This window comes from Gouania willdenowi, chromosome 13 (genome assembly GCF_900634775.1).
Source record: "Gouania willdenowi chromosome 13, fGouWil2.1, whole genome shotgun sequence".
In the NCBI taxonomy this organism is placed as follows: Eukaryota; Metazoa; Chordata; class Actinopteri; order Blenniiformes; family Gobiesocidae; genus Gouania; species Gouania willdenowi.
This window is the reverse complement of record NC_041056.1, coordinates 1,519-27,074: the sequence shown is the minus strand read 5'-3', so window position 1 is coordinate 27,074 and position 25,556 is coordinate 1,519. Positions and strand designations below refer to the sequence as shown.

General features: G+C 35.2%; 1 protein-coding gene across 1 annotated transcript in view; it reads right to left on the bottom strand.

The window, feature by feature from the left end:
• axl (AXL receptor tyrosine kinase) overlaps positions 1–24,778 on the bottom strand; it is a 66,896-nt gene extending 42,118 nt beyond the window's left edge. Inside the window, exons 1-3 of the mRNA XM_028464171.1 lie at positions 24,509–24,778; positions 13,349–13,559; positions 9,594–9,694 (exon numbers count right to left, since the gene is read on the bottom strand). Coding sequence (XP_028319972.1) covers positions 9,594–9,694; positions 13,349–13,559; positions 24,509–24,575 — 379 coding nt within the window. The 5' untranslated portion in view covers positions 24,576–24,778. The remainder of the gene's footprint in view (positions 1–9,593; positions 9,695–13,348; positions 13,560–24,508) is intronic.
• Between the last annotated feature and the right edge of the window lie 778 nt (positions 24,779–25,556).

The following is a 25,556-nucleotide window of genomic DNA, read 5'->3' as shown; positions in this document are numbered from 1 at the left end:
ATCTATAAGGTTAACCCTATATACTCTATATCTATAAGGTTAACCCTATATACTCTATATCTATAGGGTTAACCCTATATACTCTATATCTATAGGGTTAACCCTATATACTCTATATCTATAGAGTTAACCCTATATACTCTATATCTATAGAGTTAACCCTATATACTCTATATCTATAGGGTTAACCCTATATAACTCTATATCTATAGAGTTAACCCTATATACTCTATATCTATAAAGGTTGTAACTGAAGCGCTGGGTGATGACATCATCTAACATGGCGGCCTGGAACAGAAGCCAACACTATTTAATATAAGAGGCTTTAAAAACATTAACACATAGACTTATTAAACACATAGACTTATTAAACACATAGACTTATTAAATACATAGACTAGTAAAACACAGAGAACTTATTAAATACATAGACTTATTAAACCACATAGACTTTAACACTAGACTTAGTAAACACATAGACTTATTAAACACATAGACTTATTAAACACATAGACTTATTAAACACATAGACTTATTAAACAGATAGACTTATTAAACACATAGACTTATTAAACACATAGACTTATTAAACACATAGACTTATTAAACACATAGACTTATTAAACACATAGACTTATTAAACACATAGACTTATTAAACACATAGACTTATTAAACACATAGACTTATTAAACACATAGACTTATTAAACACACAGACTTATTAAACACATAGACTTATTAAACACATAGACTTATTAAACACATAGACTTATTAAACACATAGACTTATTAAACAGATAGACTTATTAAACACATAGACTTATTAAACACATAGACTTATTAAACACATAGACTATTAAACACATAGACTTATTAAACACATAGACTTATTAACACATAGACTTATTAAACACATAGACTTATAAATAGACTTATTAAACATAGACTTATTAAACACTAGACTTATTAAACACATAGACTTATTAAACACATAGACTTATTAAACACATAGACTTATTAAACACATAGACTTATTAAACACATAGACTTATTAAACACATGGACTTATTAAACACATGGACTTATTAAACACATAGACTTATTAAACACATAGACTTATTAAACACATAGACTTATTAAACACATAGACTTATTAAACACATAGACTTATTAAACACATAGACTTATTAAACACATAGACTTATTAAACACATAGACTTATTAAACACATAGACTTATTAAACACATAGACTTATTAAACACATAGACTTATTAAACACATAGACTTATTAAACCAGATAGACTTATTAAACACATAGACTATTAAACACATAGACTTATGAAACACATAGACTTATAAACACATAGAGACTTATTAAACACATAGACTTATTAAACACATAGACTTAGTAAACACATAGACTTATTAAACACATAGACTTATTAAACACATAGACTTATTAAACACATAGACTTATTAAACACATAGACTTATTAAACACATAGACTTATTAAACACATAGACTTATTAACACATAGACTTATTAAACAGATTGACTTATTAAACACTAGACTTATTAAACACATAGTAGACCTTATTAAACACATAGACTTATAAACACATAGACTTATGAAACACATAGACTTATATTAAACACATAGACTTATTAAACACATAGACTTATTAACACATAGGACTTATTAAACACATAGACTTATTAAACACATAGACTTATTAAAACACATAGACTTATTAAACACATAGACTATTAAACACATAGACTTATTAACACATAGACTTATTAAACACATAGACTTATTAAACACATAGACTTATAAACACATAGACTTATTAAACACATAGACTTATTAAACACATAGACTATTAAACACATAGACTTATTAAACACATAGACTTATTAACCATAGACTTATTAAACACATAGACTTATTAAACACATAGACTTATTAAACACATAGACTTATTAAACACATAGACTTATTAAACACATAGACTTATTAAACACATAGACTTATTAAACACATAGACTTATTAAACACATAGACTTATTAAACACATAGACTTATTAAACACATAGACTTATTAAACACATAGACTTATTAAACACATAGAACTTATTAAACACATAGACTTATTAAACACATAGACTTATTAAACACATAGACTTATTAAACACACAGACTTATTAAACACATAGACTTATTAAACACATAGACTTATTAAACACATAGACTTATTAAACACATAGACTTATTAAACACATGGACTTATAAACACATAGACTTATTAAACACATAGACTTATTAAACACATGGACTTATTAAACACATAGACTTATTAAACACATAGACTTATTAAACACATAGACTTATTAAACACATAGACTTATTAAACACATAGACTTATTAAACACATAGACTTATTAAACACATAGACTTATTAAACACATGGACTTATTAAACACATGGACTTATTAACGTGGTGACGTATCGATCATTTCCTGTTTACGCTCTACCGTTGCTTGCAGCGCTCTACTACTGTGTTCTGCTAACTCTAATCAAACTTGTTGTCATTGATATTTTAGCCTTGAAAACACTTGTTTTAATTTTTTACCGTACAGTTAAACGTACGAAGGTTAAGTAAAAAGCAATCTCGCCTCTTATAGGCAGTACAATCTCCTTTAAACTTCCTTTTTGTCCTTAGCTTAGCTTAGCTTAAATTTAGCACCTATGGCTTCTCTCTCCTCTCCTCCGCTCTCCTGCCCGGTGTGTCAGATGTTTAGTTACTCCTCGTCCTCCTTTAGGGACAATGGTAGTTGCATAAAGTGTAGCGTACTGTTAGATATGGAGGCGAGGATCAACAATCTGGAGAAGCGGTTCCGCACCCCTGATACCAAAACCGAAGCTAGCAAGCAGGACCTAGCCGGTGCGGACCGTGCTAGCTCTAGCTTAGCCTCCCCCCCGGCCAGCAATGAGTGGGTTACTGTCCGTGGTAAGCATAGTCGAAGGTCAAAAAGCCGCTCGGGACACCACCATGTTCACGTCTCAAACAGGTTCTCCCCCCTCTGTGAGGACAACACACTCACCGGGGAACAAACTCTGATAATTGGCGACTCCATAGTGAGAAACGTGAAGCTAGCGAAGTCAGCGGGCATTGTGAGGTGCATCCCAGGGGCCAGAGCGGGCGACATAGAATCAAATCTAAAGTTGCTGGCAAAGAGTAATCGTAAGTTTGATAGGATAGTCCTCCATGTCGGCACTAATGACTCCCGACGTCGCCAGTCGGAAGCAACCAAAGTGAACATTGAATCAGTTTGTGCTTATGCTAAAACAATGTCGGACTCCGTAATTTTCTCTGGTCCCTTACCAAATCTGACCAGTGATGACATGTATAGCCGCATGTCATCATTTAACCGCTGGCTATCGAGGTGGTGTCCAGAAAACGAGGTGGGCTTCATTGATAATTGGAGATCCTTCTGGGGAAAACCGAACCTGATAGGAAGAGATGGAATCCATCCTACTTTGGAGGGAGCATCTCTACTATCAGAAAACATGGCACATTTATGACATCTCATGAATGAGACCATGTTACAGAGGGGGAGTCCTCCACGCCCCTCTGCGCTTGCCTTAGGACAGTTTCCCTCCCATTGCTATTATGATAGCTGTGTTCATCGCCATGACAACTGTTGTGATGGTGATGAATATTATTTTATGGAGACGGTGTCAGTCCCCCGACCCATATTTCACAATGATTTTAACATAAAATCAAATAAAAGAGCTATCAATTATAAAAATCTGAAAAAAATTAAAATCTCAAATCTAGAAACACCAAAACATAAAACCATTAGATGTGCTCTATTAAATATTAGATCACTGAGATCCAAATCTCTACTAGTAAATGACCTTATCTCAGAAAATAACTTTGATTTATTCTGTTTAACTGAAACATGGCTGTATCAAGATGAATATGTTAGTTTAAATGAAGCCACTCCTCCCAGTCATTTAAATACTCATATGCCACGAGACATAGGCCGTGGAGGTGTGTATGCAGCTATTTATCATATTCCTCTCTCCTAATCTATCCTAAACCAAAGGCCAGTACACTTCCTTTGAAGCCTGGTTCTAAATTTATCTCATATCAAATCAAAAACCTTCCAGCCAGTCTTATTTGCGATAATTTCCCGTCCTCCAGGCCCTTATTCTGAATTTCTATCAGAATTCTCTGAGTTAATATCAAACTTAGTCCTCAGTTCTGATAAAATACTGATAGTAGGAGATTTTAATATCCATGTGGACAAAGATAGTGATAGCCTGAGCTCAGCCTTTATGTCCCTAATAGACTCAGTTGGCTTTTTTCAAACTATTAATGAAGCTACTCATCGTTTAAATCATACTCTTGATCTTGTTCTAACATATGGCCTTGATATTAATGAACTAAAAGTCTACCCTGAAAATCTTCTGCAATCAGATCACTTTTTAATATCTTTTAACATTATCCTAGAGGATCTCGCACTGTGCAATAAAATAGTTACAAGTAGAAATCTATCCAACAGTGCTGTGGCTAAATTTAAAGAGGCCATTCCTGCTGCCTTAAACTCAGTGCACCATCCAATAAATAACTATGATATTAATTATAACCCCTCTCAACTGGATCTGCTTGTCGATAGCTCTGCTAGTCTACTAAAATCCACCTTGGACTCAATTGCCCCATTGAGGGAAAAAACTATTAAACGTCAGAGGAAAGCTCCGTGGTTTAGCTCTGAAACTCACACACTCAAACAAACAACCCGTAAATTAGAGAGAATGTGGCGCTCCAATAAAACAGAGGAGTCACGAATACTTTGGCAAGAAAGCCATAGTAAATACATGACAGCCTTACGACATAGTCGATCTACATACTACTCCTCACTAATTGAAGAAAATAAAAATAATCCGAGGTACCTTTTCAGCACTGTAGCCAGGCTAACACAAAGTCAGAGCTCTATTGAGCCCATGATTCCTCTAGCCCTCAGCTGTGAGGACTTTATGACATTTTTTAACGATAAAATTCACAAGATTAGAGATAAAATTAGCCACTCCCTGCCTTCACCTGGGCCTGCTGTACCATTAAATGTAAATAGGCCTAACCTAAACTGTTTCACACATATAGGACTTCAGGAACTTAACTCTATTATTTCATCCTCCAAACCATCGACCTGCCTTTCAGATCCGATCCCAACTAAGCTGTTTAAAGAAGTTGTTCCCCTAGTCTGCCCATCTTTGTTGGAGACAATAAATATATCCCTATCAATAGGCTACGTGCCACAGTCCTTTAAAGTAGCTGTAATCAAACCCCTTCTCAAAAAACCTACTCTTGATTCCAGCACTTTAGCAAACTACAGGCCTATATCTAATCTTCCTTTTATTTCAAAGATTCTTGAGAAAGTTGTGGCAGCTCAGCTCTGTGAATTTCTTCAAAACAACAGCCTGTTCGAGGACTTCCAGTCAGGTTTTAGAGCTCAACACAGCACAGAGACTGCTTTAGTTAAAGTAACTAATGATCTACTCTGGGCTTCAGATGAAGGACGACTCTCAGTGCTGGGTTTTATTAGATCTTAGTGCAGCTTTTGACACTATAGATCACTATATTCTACTAGAGAGATTAGAGAAATTACTTGGAATCACAGGGACTGCCCTAAACTGGTTTAAGTCCTACCTATCTGATAGGTACCAGTTTGTACACGTGAATAATAAGTCTTCTGTGTACACTAAAGTAAGCTACGGGGTTCCTCAGGGCTCTGTGCTAGGTCCAATCCTCTTCTGTATCTATATGATCCCCCTTGGTAATGTTATGAGAAAATACTCTGTTAACTTTCACTGCTATGCTGATGATACCCAACTGTATGTATCAATGAAGTCAGGTGAGACAAATCAGCTATCTAAACTTGAGGCCTGTCTAAAGGACATTAGGGCCTGGATGGACCAAATTTCTTCTTCTCAACTCAGACAAGACTGAGGTCATTGTACTGGGCCCGCGACACCTTAGAGAAACCTATGCTAGCCTAACTGCCCTAGATGGCATTACTCTGGCACAAAGCACAACTGTTAGAAACCTTGGGGTTCTATTTGATCAGGATTTATCCTTCAACTCTCACATAAAACAAACTTCAAGAACTGCCTTCTTTCATCTCCGTAACATTGCTAAAATCAGATCTATCCTGTCTCAGGGCGACGCCGAAAAACTAGTCCATGCTTTGTTACCTCTAGACTGGATTATTGTAATTCTCTTTTAGCAGGCTGCCCGAGCAAGTCGCTTAAGACACTTCAGCTGGTTCAAAATGCTGCAGCACGTGTACTGACTAAAACTAGGAGAAGAGATCACATTACTCCTGTATTAGCCTCTCTGCATTGGCTTCCATAAAATATAGAATAGAATTCAAGATTCTTCTTCTCACTTATAAGCCCTAAATGGACAGGCACCAGTCTATCTCAAGGAGCTTGTAGTGCCATACAATCCCCCCAGAACACTACGCTCTCAAAATGCTGGACTACTCGTTGTTCCATTCATCTCTAAAAGTAGTATAGGAGGAAGAGCTTTCAGTTATCAGGCCCCACTTCTCTGGAACCATCTACCAACCACGGTTCGGGGGGCAGACACCCTCTCTACCTTTAAGGTTAGGCTCAAAACATTCCTCTTTGATAAAGCTTTTAGTTAGGAAACCAGCTCATAGCTCATAATTAAGATGCAATAGGCATAGACTGCCGGGGGGGGTCTGGCATGCTCGGTTGGAGAGAGGTTGGAGAGGGCGTTAAGAGAGAGGTCATTTAGGTTAGAGAGGGACCGGAGAGGGTCCCATTCCTCTTTCAAACACTCCCTCTATGTCTGCTTACTCCCTTGTGTGTTTGCTCCTGTTCTCCTTCTGGCTTTTGTCTTGCAGGTCCGTGGGATCCTCAGTGTGGAGTTACAGAGACTCAGCGGCTCTGTCTCCACCCTTTTCTCTGCACACACCCAACACAGCATAACGTGGATGGCTGTTCATCATAGGAATGGGATCCACACAAGGTTCCTGCCTGCTTAACAGAAGGTTTTCCTTGGCCGCCATGATGAATTCATGTTGGGTGTGGGATACATATGTATGTGTATATACGTATATATGCATATGTGTTATCCATAAAATGAAGAGTCCGTCCTTAAGACTGCTCTACTGTAAAGTGCCTTGAGATACCATTGGTTATGATTTGGCGCTATACAAATAAAGATTGATTGATTGATTGATTGATTAAACACACACACGGACTTATTAAACACACACACAGACTTATTCAACACACACACAGACTTATTAAACACACACAGACTTATTAAACACACACAGACTTATTAAACCATAGAACTTATTAAACACATGGACTTATTAAACACATAGACTTATTAAACACATAGACTTATTAAACACATAGACTTATTAAACACATAGACTTATTAAACACATAGACTTATTAAACACATACTTATTAAACACATAGACTTATTAAACACATATACTTATTAGAACACATAGACTTATTAAACACATGGACTTTATTAAACACAGAGACTTATTAAACACATAGACTTATTAAACACATAGACTTATTAAACACATAGACTTATTAAACACATACTTATTGAAACACATAGACTTATTAACACATAGACTTATTAACACATAGACTTATTAACACATAGACTTATTAAACACATACTTATTAAACACATACTTATTAAACACATAGACTTATTAAACACATAGACTTATTAAACCATAGACTTATTAAACACATGGACTTATTACACATGGACTTATTAAACACATAGACTTATTAAACACATAGACTTATTAACACATAGACCTTATTAACACATAGCTATTAAACACATAGACTTATTAAACACATGGACGTATTAAAGCACAGAGATATTGAAACCACATAGACTTATTAAACACATAAACTTATTAAAACACATAGGACTTATTAACACATAGACTTATTAAACACATAGACTTATTAAACACATAGACTTATTAACACATAGACTTATTAAACACATAGACTTATTAAACACATAGACTTATTAAACCACATAGACTTTATTAAACACATAGACTTATTAAACACATAGACTTATTAAAACACATAGACTATTAAACACATAGACTTATTAAACACATAGACTTATTAAACACATAGACTTATTAAACACATAGACTTATAAACACATAGACTTATTAAACACATAGACTTATTAAACACATAGACTTATAAACACATAGACTTATTAAACACATAGACTTATTAAACACACTAGACTATTAAACACATAGACTTATTAAACACATAGACTTATTAAAACACATAGACTTATTAAACACATAGACTTATTAACACATAGACTTATTAAACACATAGACTTATTAAACACATAGACTTATTAAACACATAGACTTATTAAACACATAGACTTATTAAACACATAGACTTATTAAACACATAGACTTATTAACACATAGACTTATTAAACAGATCAGCAAACAGAACGACTTCATCAGACGGTGAAAATAAAACCTATAGACGTAGTAAATACGTCCACGTACTGATGCTTGTAATATCAGTAGTTTATCATTGTAACCCTAACCTAATCTAAACCCATCTACGTTATTTACCATGAGATCATATTTATTACTGGTTATTGTTTTACAGAGTTTTACTGGGATTTATTTATCTGTGATTAGTTCTTTTCTCCTCCTGCTCCGTGAACCAAAGTGTGTTATTGTTGAGTGAAAACAGTTCTAATATGGTGTTCTGTGTTACAGTCGACAATAAAAGGTTTGTTGTGTGTTTTTATTGATAGATGTGATACGTTCTCCTCTTGTCCAATCAGAACCTTCCTAACCTCCAGACCTAATTAAATAAAGCCAAATAAAGCAGTTTTTCATGTAAATTACTATTACCATGTAAACACGAAACAGAAGACTTTAATTTGAATGATTTAATTCTGAATTAAAAACATCATGTAACTGTGATCAGTTGTGATTTTAGTTTTCACTAAAGGGAAATATGTTAATTTATTGATATCTAGAAACAATTTTTAAACAAATATATTTTCACATGTAGCAAATACATTTTGATTAATTAAAACATATATACAGTAATTCCTTTATCGCATGTAAGATTAACAATTGTAGATATCTACAATTCAATTTCCACATGTTAAAAAAACATGTATTTTCCCACAATCTGCAATTGTTTTCTGGAAATGTGGGAGACATTTTGTGTATTTTTGTGTTTTGTTGTCATTTGATGTATATTCTTCTGTTCTTTTGTCTGTTTTCTGTGTATTTTCATGTCACGTTCTATGTTTCTTCTGTCATTTTGTGTGTTCTTAAAGTCATTTTGTTAATATTTTTTGTCATTTTAGGAATTTTCACATCATTTTGTGTATTTTCATGTGATTTTGTGTGTTTTTAGAGACAGTATGTGTGTTCACAATTGCATTCTGGATATGTGGTACATAGGGAGCTTGTTATAAATAAAGTTGTATTGAATTCACCTTCCAGTTGGATGCTTCCCTCCTCTGAGAGGGTGGGCGGAGTCTCTGATAGAACTGCACACTGATAGGAGCCCATGTCCGGGAGCTGAACTTTCTCAATCCTGTCAGTGTCAAAGACATTAAATAGTTTCATCTTCACAACAACAACATGATGGCATAATATATGATGTAACATCCTGTAGGAATCAAACACATGATGATAATCCAACATAAAGACACAGGAAGAGGTGTGTGTAACCTCACACGCACACACACACACACACACCAGGTGAAAACTGTCCTTTTTTCATAGCTGACATATTTTGAATATTTAGCAAATTTTTCTTTCATTTGAAACAGCATATTCAATGTCACTGTAAAATGTGCAAACAAACAGGATAAATTAATCTAAATGTAAAATCTAAATCTAAATGTTAAATCTAAATATTAAATGTACATGTTAAATCTAAATATTAAGTGTACATGTTAAATCTAAATCTAAACCTAAATGTTAAATCTAAATATTAAGTGTACATGTTAAATCTAAATATTAAGTGTACATGTTAAATCTAATTCTAAACCTAAATGTTAAATCTAAATATTAAATGTACATGTTAAATCTAAATATTAAGTGTACATGTTAAATCTAAATCTAAACCTAAATGTTAAATCTAAATATTAAGTGTACATGTTAAATCTAAATCTAAACCTAAATGTTAAATCTAAATATTAAGTGTACATGTTAAATCTAAATCTAAACCTAAATGTTAAATCTAAATATTAAGTGTACATGTTAAATCTAAATCTAAACCTAAATGTTAAATCTAAATATTAAGTGTACATGTTAAATCTAAATCTAAACCTAAATGTTAAATCTAAATGTAAATTGGTCACCAAGTGTAAAGCTAAATATTAGAAATTATAGAACGAGGGCAGGTCAGCACCTGTTGAACCGTTGATGTAGAATATGTTAAATAGTTTTTTTTGTGATTGTTGCTGAAATGCCTGATTTCGTGGGCCATTGTTGTGGTAAAAAGTTATGATTTCTTTTAGCCTTAAAACATACTTCACTCACAATTAAGTTCATTTTTTCAACCAATTATAAATACATGTTGAGCAGACATGTTCTAGAAAAGATGAGAAAAAGCTCTTTATTTATACACTGAATGTAAAAGGTCAACATTTTTTATCAAAACCATCATCAGAAGTTAGTAAACAATATTGAACTGAAGGAATCTTAAAGTGTTAACATGAACATGTATTTTTCATCACTGCATCTTTGTAGAGCTTAGTCTGGCCCCTCCCAGAAGAGGAGGTGGCAGGATGTCCATCAGACGTTTATTTTGATAGTTTTTCCTCTGCATTGTCGTATCTTTGTTCCACGATGTTAAATATGTTCTGAAGTCCAGACCCTCAAAGTACTGAGCGCGTACCTCCTACTGTACTTCTTTGTCTGCTGCTGAGTTCATCTGCAGATCTTCCCAGTAGCTTAGTGGATGTGATCAGATCACGTGATCAGAAATCAGACCTGATCACATGGTTTCAGGACTCTGATATATATGTACATTTATTATCCTTATAGAGGTGGGAGGTATATCGGTTCATACCAAATACTGCTCTATATTGTAGTTATGATATACATGTTTAATAAACCATCATAACGGTTTATTAATTACACAACGCTCAGAACGCTACGCTGCACCGCGTCAGACCAGAGCCTTTTCATTGTTACACTGTGAAGGTAAACAGTAGCGCTCTGGTTACCATGGTTACGGTGTAAATGGATCAGAAAGCTCTGAAGCTGCAGAACTAGTAGAACATGATGACACAGCAGAAGTTGTGTCAAAAAGAGGAGGAGCCTGTGTGTTGTTTGGATGCAGACGTTTGTGAATAAATGAGTTCAACATCAGATAAATCTGTTTGGAAGAGACCAAACGTATCGTTAGCCTCTCTGCTAACTAGCCTGATGCTAACTAGCCTGATGCTAGTGTGTGTGTGTGTGTGTGAGAATAAACCATCATGAGTTAATCTACTACAGTATGTCTTTATCAGCGTCTACAGCAGGACGTACAGATGTGTTCTACATCTACAGATCTCACACACTTTATTTAATAAACAGCTCATACTTTACATGATCTAAATCTACAAAATGAATCATACTTTTCATCAATAAAAACATACATTTTAATCAGTGAAACTAAATGATTAAACATTAAGTTTAATCTAATCATTACTGGCCTTACTTTACTCTGTGGTACTTTTATTTTATTATTTGTTAACACATCTGTTGGTACTATTAATTTTATATTAGACTTTTTTATTTAATATTATTTAATCTTACACTAAAGTCTTTTCATTTATTGATTGATTGATCAAGTTTTTAATGTATTATAGAATTATCAGAACTCAGTATCGGCCAATTCTCAAAATCAAAGGACTCGGGGCCATAAAACCTGATCCTCCCTCTTTGTCAGACATTATGAAGATGTGGACCTGGAGTCATTGTGGTGCAACATTTGATGAAGTTTCTTCACAGACTGAAAATAAGAGAATCAGATGAATTGAGGTGCAAAGCACTGAACCATGAGGTCCATCTTGTAGCACATGGAGCTACAAATACTTTCTTTCCTGAGGAAAAACTGAAGGTATCTTCTTTTGCTTTCTCCAGCTTGATGGAACATCTGACAGAAGCTTAACATGAACACATTAACTTTCTCAAAAGGTCTTCAGAAGGCGTTTCCAATGAGATTCATGATGTGTGTCTTTCTCAGATATAGAAGCTACATGTCTGTGATTGACACTGGACCACTGCCCGTGATAGGCTCCTCCCTGAATTATGTGATAGACTGTATCCAAATATTTCTCCTGAAGCTGGTGATAACCCCGATGACTTTGTCTCTGAGGAGGCGTGGCATGGCTGGGTGGTCACTGACTGACCACAGCGCTGGTTCAAACCCAAAATAAAACAAACACATTTTAAATCTAACATTATTCAGGAATGGTCGTCATGATTGATTAAAGTAATGCACTCTATATAAATCCAATGAATTATTAATTTACTATAACTGTTCTCAATAATAGAAACACACTTTAACACATGAATAGACTTTGTCCCTTAAATCTCCTCCACTAACATAAATACACAACTAAATAAATGTATAAAACAGATATTTGTCACTAGCTTGTTTTCTAACTTTCATTCTCTTGACGTGCTTTGCAGAAGCAAAATGCTCGTCCATCCTCCGCTCATGAAGCAACGTTGGCCCTTAACCGATATTTTTGTTGGCAAATGCGAAGTATTTCTATCGCACATGACTCCATTGAACGCTTTCGCCCAACACTGGCTGAAAACAGGAAGTGACGTAGGCATTTTCTTCTTCGTATGTTCCTTGTAAGCAGCACATAGTACATCCTCTGCTGCGTCCGTAGCAACTACAAGCGCTAAAATGCCAAAAATAATGAGAAGCGGCCGAATATTTACATGTTTTTTCAGCAAAGTTGCAATGTCGCACTGGTTTTGCAGAGTTTGCTTCATTTTGCATTAATAGTTGCAATCACAACATCGTGGTAATGTCAGAACGTAGTGAGGTTAAACATTTTGTCTTATTGTGTAAAGGAAATACTTTTATACATTCTGTGATTTTGATAATGAATAGATTGGTGGACAAATGTCAACATTTCATTCATTGTCTCAATATTTTCCTTCATGATGATGATGATGATGACAATGAGGCTGTTCCTGACCGCACCCCCACCATAAAGCTCCGCCTCCTTACCTCAGCGTGCTGATGATGGTCCAGGCGTCGCTCCCAGTGGGAAACTGGAACTGGTTGGTGTCAGCGTAGGTCAGCTGTTCACCGTTCCTCAGCCACACCACGTCGGGCGGGTCTTCCTCCTCCCCCCCGCCCCCCGTCAGGCTGCAGTGCATGGTGACGGCTTTACCCAGCGAGGACACCACCGTAGAAGGACTGCGTTCAAATTCCAAATCTGGGATTGAAGGACAAACGTTGACGTCATGAGACTTTGGTTCTCGTGTTAAACGGTTATTAAAACTTTCCTAAAAGAACAAATTCAACAAACAAATTCTTTAACCATTTAAATTCAAATATTTCCGTAAAAGTTAAAAAAATTAATGTGGTTGAACCAAGTGTTGATAACTATTGAACAAGATAAAAACACAAGCAGAAGTGATGTAAAACTTTATCACAGAAAAATGTGATGTGACCTGAGCCACATTATTAGAACTCGTCAGCATTTAGAATAATTACCAAATCATCAAAGCAATGATACAAATACAACAAAAGGGTCTTTGCATATTTTCCTGAAATTTTTGTAGTTTTTTGTGGTTGTGTTGTGTGTTTCTGTTGTCATTTGTACATTTTCCCTAATTTTGTATATTTTTCTGTAATTTGTTGTTTTTTGGAGTTATTTTGTGTATTTCTCTCGTTTTTTGTTTTTTTTGGAGTAATTTATGTTTTTGTTTGTTGTCATTTTTTAAATATTTCAGTAATTTTGTGTGGTTTTAAAGGGTCATTGTGTACATTTGCTGTATTTTTGCATTTACTACTATTTTGTGTACTTTTCTTGTTATTTTGTGTTTCTGGAGTCATTTATGTGTATTTATTGTCATTTTGTGTGTCTTAAGTGCAGTTTTGTGTATTTTTGGTATTGATCACATTTTTGTTGTCCTTCAGTGCATTTTTCTGTAATTTGGTGGCTTTTTAGACTCTTTTTTGTGTATATTTTCTGTGTTTTGTGTATTTTTCTTGTTTTGGAGAAATGTATTCCATTTTTTTTAATAATTTAATTTAAGTTTCTGTAATTTTGTGTTTTTTAGAGTCTTTTTGTGCATTTTTCTACTATTTTGTGTGCTCTGTTGTCATTTTGTCACTTTGTGTGTTTTTGGGGCCGTGCAGATGTCTATGTCTGTTGTAGACGTATTAACAAACACATCAAAGTCCTTTCCTTGGTTTACAGTCAGTTAAAGTCCAATAAACACAACCGAGGTGGATTTTAATTACAGCTGTGATAAGGTATCAGCAGGTGAATGGAAGTGCGTCCACTCACAGCTTAGTCTGTTCATGCTGTGCTGCTCTCTGATTGGTCGGCCCAGCTCATAGTGGGACAAAGGCTTCTTGTTACATTACAGAGCAAGAGATGTAACAACAGCTAAAATACACAACGTGAGACCAGGAATACACATAAATGACACCAGAAAACATACAAAAGTGCAGAAAAGGACAACAAAAATACACAAATATACTCTAAAAACACAAGACGACTACAAATATGTACACAAAACCTGAAAAATATACAAAACGGCACCAGAGATGCACATAAAAAACTCCAGAAGCACAACATGACACTTAAAATACATAAAAATGAATATACAGTATATATAAAAAATATACACAAAACAACAGTAACAATACACAAAAAACTTCTCTAAAAAACATACAAAATCATGGAAAAGTGCACAAAAGGACAACAGAAATTCACTCTAAAAACACACAAGACAACTACAAATATCATATGTACACGAAGCCTGAAAAATATACAAAACAAGACCAAAGATGCACATAAATGACTTCAGAAGCACAAAATGAAACTAAAAATACACAAAATGACCCATAAAGCACAAAACAACAAGAAATGTTCACAAAACGATAGTAAAATTACACAACCTGACTCTAAAAAAACTGCGTTAAAGAAGATGTGTGAGTGCAGCGCGAGGAGCTCCTTTAGCTGTAAACGTTCACAGATAAGAGAAGGATTCCAAAGAGATAACACAGCTCTCATAAATCTGCTGATAGGAGCAGCTCAGTTATTATCCCAATGCTAAACCACACTGTTGGACATTCAGATAAAAGTTCTTCCTGATGAGACGCTGTGCAAACACCACAACTTTGAGAATAAATCAAGGTTTCCTCAGCCGTGTGAAAATGCCTCTGTTGACTATGACGCAGTCAACCTTTGACCTTCAGCCTCTGGCTGTGACCTCTGAGGCTCCACAGGAACATAAACAGTCTCAGACATAGAAATCTGAGGAACGTCAACACGTTCAGAATCCACCCATTACCGAGCAACAATCCAGAAATACATAAGACGACAACGAAAATACACGTTAAGGACTCCAGAAACACAAAACAACAAGAAAAATACACAAAACAACACCAGAAAACATACAAAATCACAGACAAGTGCACAAAGACAACAAAAATACAGAAACGACTACAGATATGTACACAAAACATGAAAAATACACAAAATGTTCCCGTAAAGACACAAAACTACACTAGAAACACACAAAACAACACCAGAAAACATACAAAATCACAGAAAAGTACACAAAGAAACAGAAATGACTACAGATATGTACACAAAACCTAAAAAATACACAAAACAACACCAAAAATATACAAAATGGCAGTAAGATGCCAGGTGTGTGTGTGTGTGTATTGATTTATTTGTCCTTAAACAGCCCGTCTCCTCCTCTTTTGTCTCCTACAGTCACTGAACGTCCCACACTTCTCTCCTGATCCTGAAACCACTCAGATGTTAAATATATATAAATATATATATATATATATATATATATATATATATATATATATATATATATATATATATATAAATATATGCAGTGCAGAAGATAATGTCATCATGGAGGTGGTGATCGGGTGGGGGAGGGGTTCAGTGAGTGACTGGGGGTGTGTTCATGTGGATGGTGGCAGAGGGAAAGAAGCTGTTTTTGTGTCTGGAGGTTCTGGTCCTGATGGACCTAAACCTCCTTCCAGAAGGGAGAGATTGAAACAGTTTATGACCGGGGTGGGAGGAGTCAGCCACAATCTTTCCTCTTTGAATGCAAATGAGACACTTCATACCCCGCCCCCTCTCCAGGTTCAACTCCACCCTGCTCGGCCATTTTTGTAGTTTGATAGAAGAGATACGGCTATGTAGCGGTGCATCAACTTTTTATTCACACGTTATTTATAAAATGTCAACAACGTTAGACTTGTCCATCCAGCCTTACATGTTCCAGCCAGAGTCTGACCCAGTGGAGCGAGATGAAAATGAAGATGATGAACCTGCAGAACCCTAACAAGTGAGCTAACGCTAGCGCCAAGCTAACGTCACGAAATGCATTTTAATACAGTGTTTTCAAAGACAAAAACGTCAAAATGAAATGACTAATGAAAACTTTAGACTTAAATTAAATCACGTAGGCCATATCATCAAGGATCTAAAACGAGCACACAGCGCTAACATATGAAGACGGTGCAACTGCTAATGCTAACAAAACAATGACAGGGACGTCTTATCATCACTTTTTAGCGTTATTTACAGCTTACCGAAGTGCTCTGTTCATCGTCTCCAAAGATAGAAGGAATTGAACCCTCAATCAGACAAAGTCTTTCTGTAAATCCTTCTTTATACTGGTGGAGGTTGATGAAGCAGTCATCATTGAAGTGCTTCACACACACAAAAATGACCTTATCCACAGATGTGGTACATTTCTATAAAAAATAAAACTCAACCAGACACTTTGAAAAGGTTCTGATGCTGGGAGACGGTGTAATGAAGCGTGTGGGTTACTACATCCAACAACCCAACATTTTGACTTATCCTCTTGTAACTTCAGCATCCTGGAGCTTGGACTACAAAATAAAAGCCAGAAATAAAAATGGCGGATTGTCCTAATTTGGCAGTTCTGCTGCAAATACTGTGACGTTGTTGTTCAAAAAACATAATAGAGAATAGAAAAATCTAAACAGATTGAAAAATATGATCAAAACAGAAAATAAAGATATCTACGGAGCACCTGAAGAGATTAATTTGATTTTTTCTGTACTTCTAAACAATCTAAATATACAACAAAATGCATTTAAGGGCTAAAAAAGTGGATTTAACATGATATGTCCACTTTAAATGTCAGTGAACTCACACATACCCAAAATACCCAAAATACCCAAAAACAATCTGAGCATTTATCCTCCTCTCACTCACTCCCTCCTTTATCACTCTTTGAGCTTTTTTGGCGCTCCATCATTCGGGCCCCTTCATTCACGGCCGCGCCTTCTGCCCTTTCCCCCCATCCCCCCCCCTTTCTCTATTCATGCCATTCTTGGGATTCATAGCTTCACATTGGAGCGGCGCCCCTCCAAACTCCTTCCCCTGAACTCTCCATCCATCATTTTCCTGCCCCAGTGTGAGTCAGTCCAGCTCTGACTCACCATCTAAAGTATCTGAGCCCCTCCTCATCAGCTCTGAGACATCATGAAAACTTCCTCAACATCAACATCTACACTTCATCTTTGATTTTATGATACAAAACAAGCTTTGCATACTTTTTAACCCCAAAACAGAGTAGTTTGAAATCACATACTAATATGTATACACTATCTACTATATACTATAGTATATAGTAGATAGTGTATACATATTAGTATATATTAGATAGTATATACTATCTACAATATACTGTCTACAATATACTATAGTATATACTTAGTATGAGGAACAAGTTAGTATGAGTAGTTAGTTTGTATGAATAGTACGTTAGCATGAGTAATACGTTAGTATGAGTAATACGTTAGTAATACATTAGCATGAGTAGTACGTTAGCATGAGTGGTACGTTAACATGAGTCGTACATTAGCATGAGTAGTACGTTAGTATGAGTCGTACATTAGCATGAGCAATACGTTAGCATGAGTGGTACGTTAGTATGAGTAATACGCTAGCATGAGTGGTACGTCAGTACGAGTAGTACGTTGGTACGAGTAGTACGTTAGTATGAGTAATACGTTAGCATGAATAGTACGTTAGCATGAGTAATACATTAGAATGAGTAATACGTTAGTATGAGTAGTACGTTAGTATGAGTAATACGTTAGTATGAGTAATACATTAGCATGAGTAATACGTTAGTATGAGTAGTACGTTAGCATGAGTAATACGTTAGAATGAGTAATACGTTAGTATGAGTAGTACGTTAGCATGAGTAATACGTTAGCATGAGTGGTACGTTAGTATGAGTAATATGTTAGCATGAGTGGTACGTCAGTACGATTGGTACGTTAGCATGAGTGGTACGTCAGTACGATTGGTACGTTAGTACGAGTAGTACGTTAGTATGAGTAATACGTTAGCATGAATAGTACGTTAGCATGAGTAATACATTAGAATGAGTAATACGTTAGTATGAAGAGTACGTTAGTATGAGTAATACGTTAGCATGAGTAGTACGTTAGCATGAGTAATACGTTAGAATGAGTAATACGTTAGTATGAGCAGTACGTTAGTATGAGTAATATGTTAGAAGAAGTAATACGTTAGTATGAGTAATAAATTAGTATGAGTAGTACGTCAGTACGAGTGGTACGTTAGTACGAGTAGTACATTAGTATGAGTAATACGTTAGCATGAGTAGTACGTTAGCATGAGTAATACGTTAGAATGAGTAATACGTTAGTATGAGTAATACGTTAGTATAAGTAATACGTTAGCATGAGTAGTACGTTAGTATGAGTAATACGTTAGAAGAAGTAATACATTAGTATGAGTAGTACGTCAGTATGAGTGGTACGTTAGTACAAGTAGTACATTAGTATGAGTAGTACGTTAGCATGAGTAGTACGTTAGTATGAGTAATACGTTAGAATGAGTAATACGTTAGTATGAGTAGTACGTTAGTATAAGTAATACGTTAGCATGAGTAGTACGTTAGAATGAGTAATACGTTAGTATGAGTAGTACGTTAGTATGAATAGTACGTTAGTATGAGTAGTACGTTAGCATGAGTAGTACGTTAGCATGAGTCGTACGTTAGTATGAGTAGTACGTTAGTATGAATAGTACGTTAGTATGAGTAATACGTTAGTATGAGTAATACGTTAGCATGAGTAGTACGTTAGCATGAGTCGTACGTTAGTATGAGTAATACGTTAGTATGAGTAATACGTTAGTATGAGTAATACGTTAGTATGAGCAGTACGTTAGCATGAGTAATACGTTAGAATGAGTAATACGTTAGCATGAGTAGTACGTTAGCATGAGTAATACGTTAGAATGAGTAGTACGTTAGTATGAGTAATACGTTAGAATGAGTAATACGTTAGTATGAGCAGTACGTTAGCATGAGTAGTACGTTAGCATGAGTAATACGTTAGAATGAGTAATACGTTAGTATGAGTAGTACGTTAGTATGAGTAATACGTTAGCATGAGTAGTACGTTAGCATGAATAGTATGTTAGTATGAGTAATACGTTAGCATGAGTAGTACGTTAGTATGAGTAATACGTTAGTATGAGTAATACGTTAGTATGAGTAATACGTTAGTATGAGCAGTACGTTAGCATGAGTAATACGTTAGAATGAGTAATACGTTAGCATGAGTAGTACGTTAGCATGAGTAATACGTTAGAATGAGTAGTACGTTAGTATGAGTAATACGTTAGAATGAGTAATACGTTAGTATGAGTAATACGTTAGTATGAGTAGTACGTTAGTATGAGTAGTACGTTAGTATGAGTAATACGTTAGCATGAGTAGTACGTTAGTATGAGTAATACGTTAGTATGAGTAGTACGTTAGTATGAGTAGTACGTTAGTATGAGTAATACGTTAGCATGAGTAGTACGTTAGTATGAGTAATACGTTAGTATGAGTAGTACGTTAGCATGAGTAATACGTTAGTATGAGTAGTACGTTAGTATGAGTAATACGTTAGAAGAAGTAATACGTTAGTATGAGTAATACTTTAGTATGAGTAGTACGTCAGTACGAGTGGTACTTTAGTACGAGTAGTACATTAGTATGAGTAATACGTTAGCATGAGTAGTACGTTAGCATGAGTAATACGTTAGAATGAGTAATACGTTAGTATGAGTAATACGTTAGCATGAGTAGTACGTTAGTATGAGTAATACGTTAGAAGAAGTAATACGTTAGTATGAGTAATACATTAGTATGAGTAGTACGTCAGTACGAGTGGTACGTTAGTACGAGTAGTACATTAGTATGAGTAATACGTTAGCATGAGTAGTACGTTAGCATGAGTAATACGTTAGAATGAGTAATACGTTAGTATGAGTAGTACGTTAGTATAAGTAATACGTTAGCATGAGTAGTACGTTAGTATGATTAGTACGTTAGAAGAAGTAATACGTTAGTATGAGTAATACATTAGTATGAGTAGTACGTCAGTACGAGTGGTACGTTAGTACGAGTAGTACATTAGTATGAGTAATACGTTAGCATGAGCAGTACGTTAGTATGAGTAGTACGTTAGTATGAGTAGTACGTTAGCATGAGTAGTACGTTAGCATGAGTCGTACGTTAGTATGAGTAGTACGTTAGTATGAGTAGTACGTTAGTATGAGTAGTACGTTAGTATGAGTAGTACGTTAGTATGAGTAATACGTTTGTATGAGTAGTACGTTAGCATGAGTAGTACGTTAGCATGAGTAGTACGTTAGTATGAGTAGTACGTTAGCATGAGTAGTACGTTAGTATGAATAGTACGTTAGCATGAGTAGTACGTTAGTAATACGTTAGCATGAGTAGTACGTTAGCATGAGTAATACGTTAGTATGAGTAATACGTTAGTATGAGTAGTACGTTAGTATGAGTAATACGTTAGTATGAGTAATACGTTAGTATGAGTAATACGTTAGTATGAGTAATACGTTAGCATGAGTAGTACGTTAGTATGAATAGTACGTTAGCATGAGTAGTACGTTGTAATACGTTAGCATGAGTAGTACGTTAGTATGAGTAGTAGTACGTTAGTATGAGTAATATGTTAGTATGATTAGTACGTTCGTAATGAGTAATACGTTAGTATGAGTAATACGTTAGTATAAGTTAGCAGAGTAATACGTTAGTATGAGTAATACGTTAGTATGAGTAATACGTTAGCATGAGTAGTACGTTAGCATGAGTAATACGTTAGTATGAGTAATATGTTAGTATGAGTAGTACGTTAGCATGAGTAATACGTTAGCATGAGTAATACGTTAGTATGAGTAGTACGTTAGTATGAGTAATACGTTAGTATGAGTAGTACGTTAGTATGAGTAATACGTTAGTATGAGTAATACGTTAGTATGAGTAATACGTTAGTATGAGTAGTACGTTAGTATGAGTAATACGTTAGCATGAGTAATACGTTAGCATGAGTAATACGTTAGTATGAGTAATACGTTAGTATGAGTAATACGTTAGTATGAGTAGTACGTTAGTATGAGTAATACGTTAGCATGAGTAATACGTTAGCATGAGTAATACGTTAGTATGAGTAATACGTTAGTATGAGTAATACGTTAGTATGAGTAATACGTTAGTATGAGTTTCTCATGACATATATAGTATAAGGGTTTTTTATTTACACACTGAAACTAAAACAGGAAACGTCTCTGGGTCGTGGCTGCGCCAGGATTCTGTTTGTGGGTGGGTCACCAAAAACCTGGATGGGTCAGTTCTTGATAATTTCTATATACATATTTATAAACAACAAAAACAGTTTTCCTTCATCTTTGTTTTGTCCCAGTCCACCCATGTCGTGAGAGTTTAATCTGTCATGAAGCCATTTTGATTTTAAGAGATGAACGTCAACATATTGCAAGATTTTGTGCAAGATTTGATATTTCTGTCCTTTTACGAGTGGAAATTATTATGTGTAAATGTTATTGTCATAAAACTTTGTATATAAGGGTATTTTCCATGTTATATTGCAATTTCTGCTTAGGTCATTACAATTTCAAATTTCCATTATGGCAGAAAATGGAGGAAAAAACTGGAATCCACTTCCTGTAACGCAGAGGTTTCCAAACTTTTTTGGGTCGTGTCTCCATCACAAATGTCACAGACATTGTTTTCTTTTTAGAATTAGTTTTTGATCATGTTTATGAAAGTGTTTTACAGATACACAGTCGCCAGGATTAGTTACAACGTGAGAGAGTTTAAGTATAGAAAACACTTGTTTGATATTTATTGTGTTATTGTGTTAATTTCAGGCGACCCCAAGGTTGAGAATCACTGCTGTAACAGAAATGGCAATATTGTAATTAATATTTGTATTAATTAATTGTTCTTTATTTAAAATCTTTCTCTGATCTGATCCTGTGTTGGACCAAAGAAGCCCCTTAATGCACTTTTTTTGAATGAGTCATAATCACTGAGTCATAATCACTGAGTCATGATCCTGAGGAATGTTAAACAAAGAGTCTATAAATTAAATTCTGCTCAACGCGCTGGAAACACGAGTCACTTCCACAAAGTCTCTGACTTCATTCTGAAATATGTGATGATGTTTGTGTGCCAGATACCACAGCACCACTTTAGACTTCAGTGAGCGAGGCCTCTGTGATGACTCAGCGAGTTGTGTAAAAGGCAACATTTTTACTTCAACACTTTCCAACTGTAAGTATATATATATATATATTTATTTATATATAGAAACATGTTCCCATTTCCCACAATGCTCTGCTTTCTTCTCCCATTGGCTAAACTCCTCCCAGACTCGTTCACTTCCCACCAACATTTATTTTAAGTGTTTCTCTCGTCTGATGCGTGTGAACAGCAGAACCCTCAGGTTCCACAATGTTCTCAATAGAATTCCTGTGTGTGGACGAGTTCATTCACGTCAGACCTGATCCTAAAGTCAAGATCTATAACATCTACATCTACACAAACACCACGACTCACTGAGCAGTTTGTTTGTTTAAATCACAAATACATTCACACAGTAAAAGTCTTGGTTCTGTCGAGAACCTTCACACGTTCTTCATTCGTTCAACTCAAAACCTGACGTATGGTTCACACTCCAAAAACAAAATGACACAAAAACTTTTATCTCTCAACAAAAATACAGAAACGACGACAGAAAATCTCTCAAAAATACATCAATTGACTCCAAAACACATAAATAATCAAGGCAACAACCAAAAAAATAAATTAAAAATACAAAAGACACAAAATAAAAAAACACACAAAATGACTCTAAAATCACAGTTTCTCAAAATTAAATTAACTCCAAAAACACAAACAAACAAGACAAAAACAAAAATACACAAAATAACTTTAAAGACAACAAAGACACAAACACACGAAATGACTCCAAAATCAGGAAACATCTGTAAAAACACCTGCAGATGTTAAACTCAGTTGTTGCTCTGATAAGTAGCAGCAGTTAAACACACCCAGGATTCAAACCCACAACCTTTTTTTTTTAAAATCTTTTTTACCACCTTGTTAATTTTTCTTTTACTTTTGTTAATAAATTCCTTTTCCTCCTTTTGTTTCAGTAAAATTTCAAAACAATTGTAGCTTTAAGTTTATAAAAATACTAGTTAATGATATTTTGCATAAAAGGATGAAGCAAAGTTTAAATCAACAAATCACACAGATTTATTAGCAAAATTTATATTTTTGATGTGTATTTCTATAAAGTATTTTATTTGTGCTCTTATGGTTCATCTACAGCTACGTGTTCTTCCTTTAGAATAAAAACATCTTCTGCCACCTACAGAACATCTGCAGAGTGAAAGATGAGTCAGAAAGACCAGGAGAAGCTGCTTTTTAAAGTTCTGCTGCTGGTTATAAATGTGGTGGTGAGATGTTAGTCAGGTATGAACCCAGCAGGTCTCTGAGATCTATGGACACAGGTCAGATAGTGGAGCCCAGAGCTCACAGTAACCATGGTGATGCTGTGTTTAGTTGTTATGCTGCAAAGAAGTGGAACAAACTGCAGCAGAGCTGAAGTCAGCATCACATGTGAACATTTTTAATCCTTTTCTTTGTGTATGACTAACAGTTGTTGATTTAATGATTTTACTGCTAATTTGAAATGTTTTCCTTGGTTTTGAAGTTGTTAAATGTTCTCTATTGCACTTTGAATCATATAAAGCACAGTGTATGAATTGCGCTATACCTGACAGAGCTGCTCCAGCAGACAGCAGCAGGATGAGAACCAGCAACCTCCGCACAGAGACACCCATGGTGTCCACAGGAGATCCTTCTGGAGACGAGCTTCAAACGGACTAAAGTGGATTTAAAAACATTCCCAGGATGTTCATGGAGGAGGTGGTCCACAGGTCGGAGGAAAAACAAGTCCAGCAGGAGAAGAAAAGTTACAGAAGAAAAGAGACTTTTTTACACGTCTGCGTCTCTTTTCTTCTCCTCCTTCACTCAGATGAAATTCTTCAGCTTCAACTCTGCCCTCCCCCTAACTCCTCCCCCTACTCCTCCCCCTAACTCCTCCCCTCCTCCTCCTCCTCCTCCTACTCCTCCCCCTAACTCCTCCCCCTAACTCCTCCCCCTACTCCTACTCCTCCCCCTACTCCTCCCCCTACTTCCCCCCTCCTCCTACTCCTCCCCCTACTCCTACCCCTCCTCCTACTCCTCCCCCTACTCCTACCCCTCCTCCTACTCCTCCCCCTACTCCTCCCCCTACTCCCCCCTCCTCCTCTTCCTCCTCCTACTCCTCCCACTGTTTTCCAGTGAGAGAAACTCTTTTTACTTTAATTACTTTAAATGTTGCTTAATTCTTTCAATTATTGTTTGTCTAATAAAGTTCAGTAAAAAAAAGAAAACTCACACACTGATCAATAGTATAGTCCAAAATAATTCCTTTTAATGAAAATCATTTAAAAAAATCTCTTTCTCTCTCTTCTATTTTTTAAATAAAAAACAAAAAACAGCCTTTAATAAAACAAAAGAAGAAGAAAAAACAGTAGTGATAGAAATAAAATCACAATTTTAAATGACTTTTTTTTCCTGTTTTTTTCCTTTCAATGGATTCAGTACAGAAGCAGATTAGGGCCAATTTTAAACTCAAAATACAATATCGTGAAAAAACTAAATAAAAGAAAAAAAGAATTGACTTCAATAACAAACTTTCAACTTTTATCACAATATTGTACTTTGAGTTTAATTTAAAAAAATTCTACTTCAATCTTAAAATTCCAACTTTAATCTTG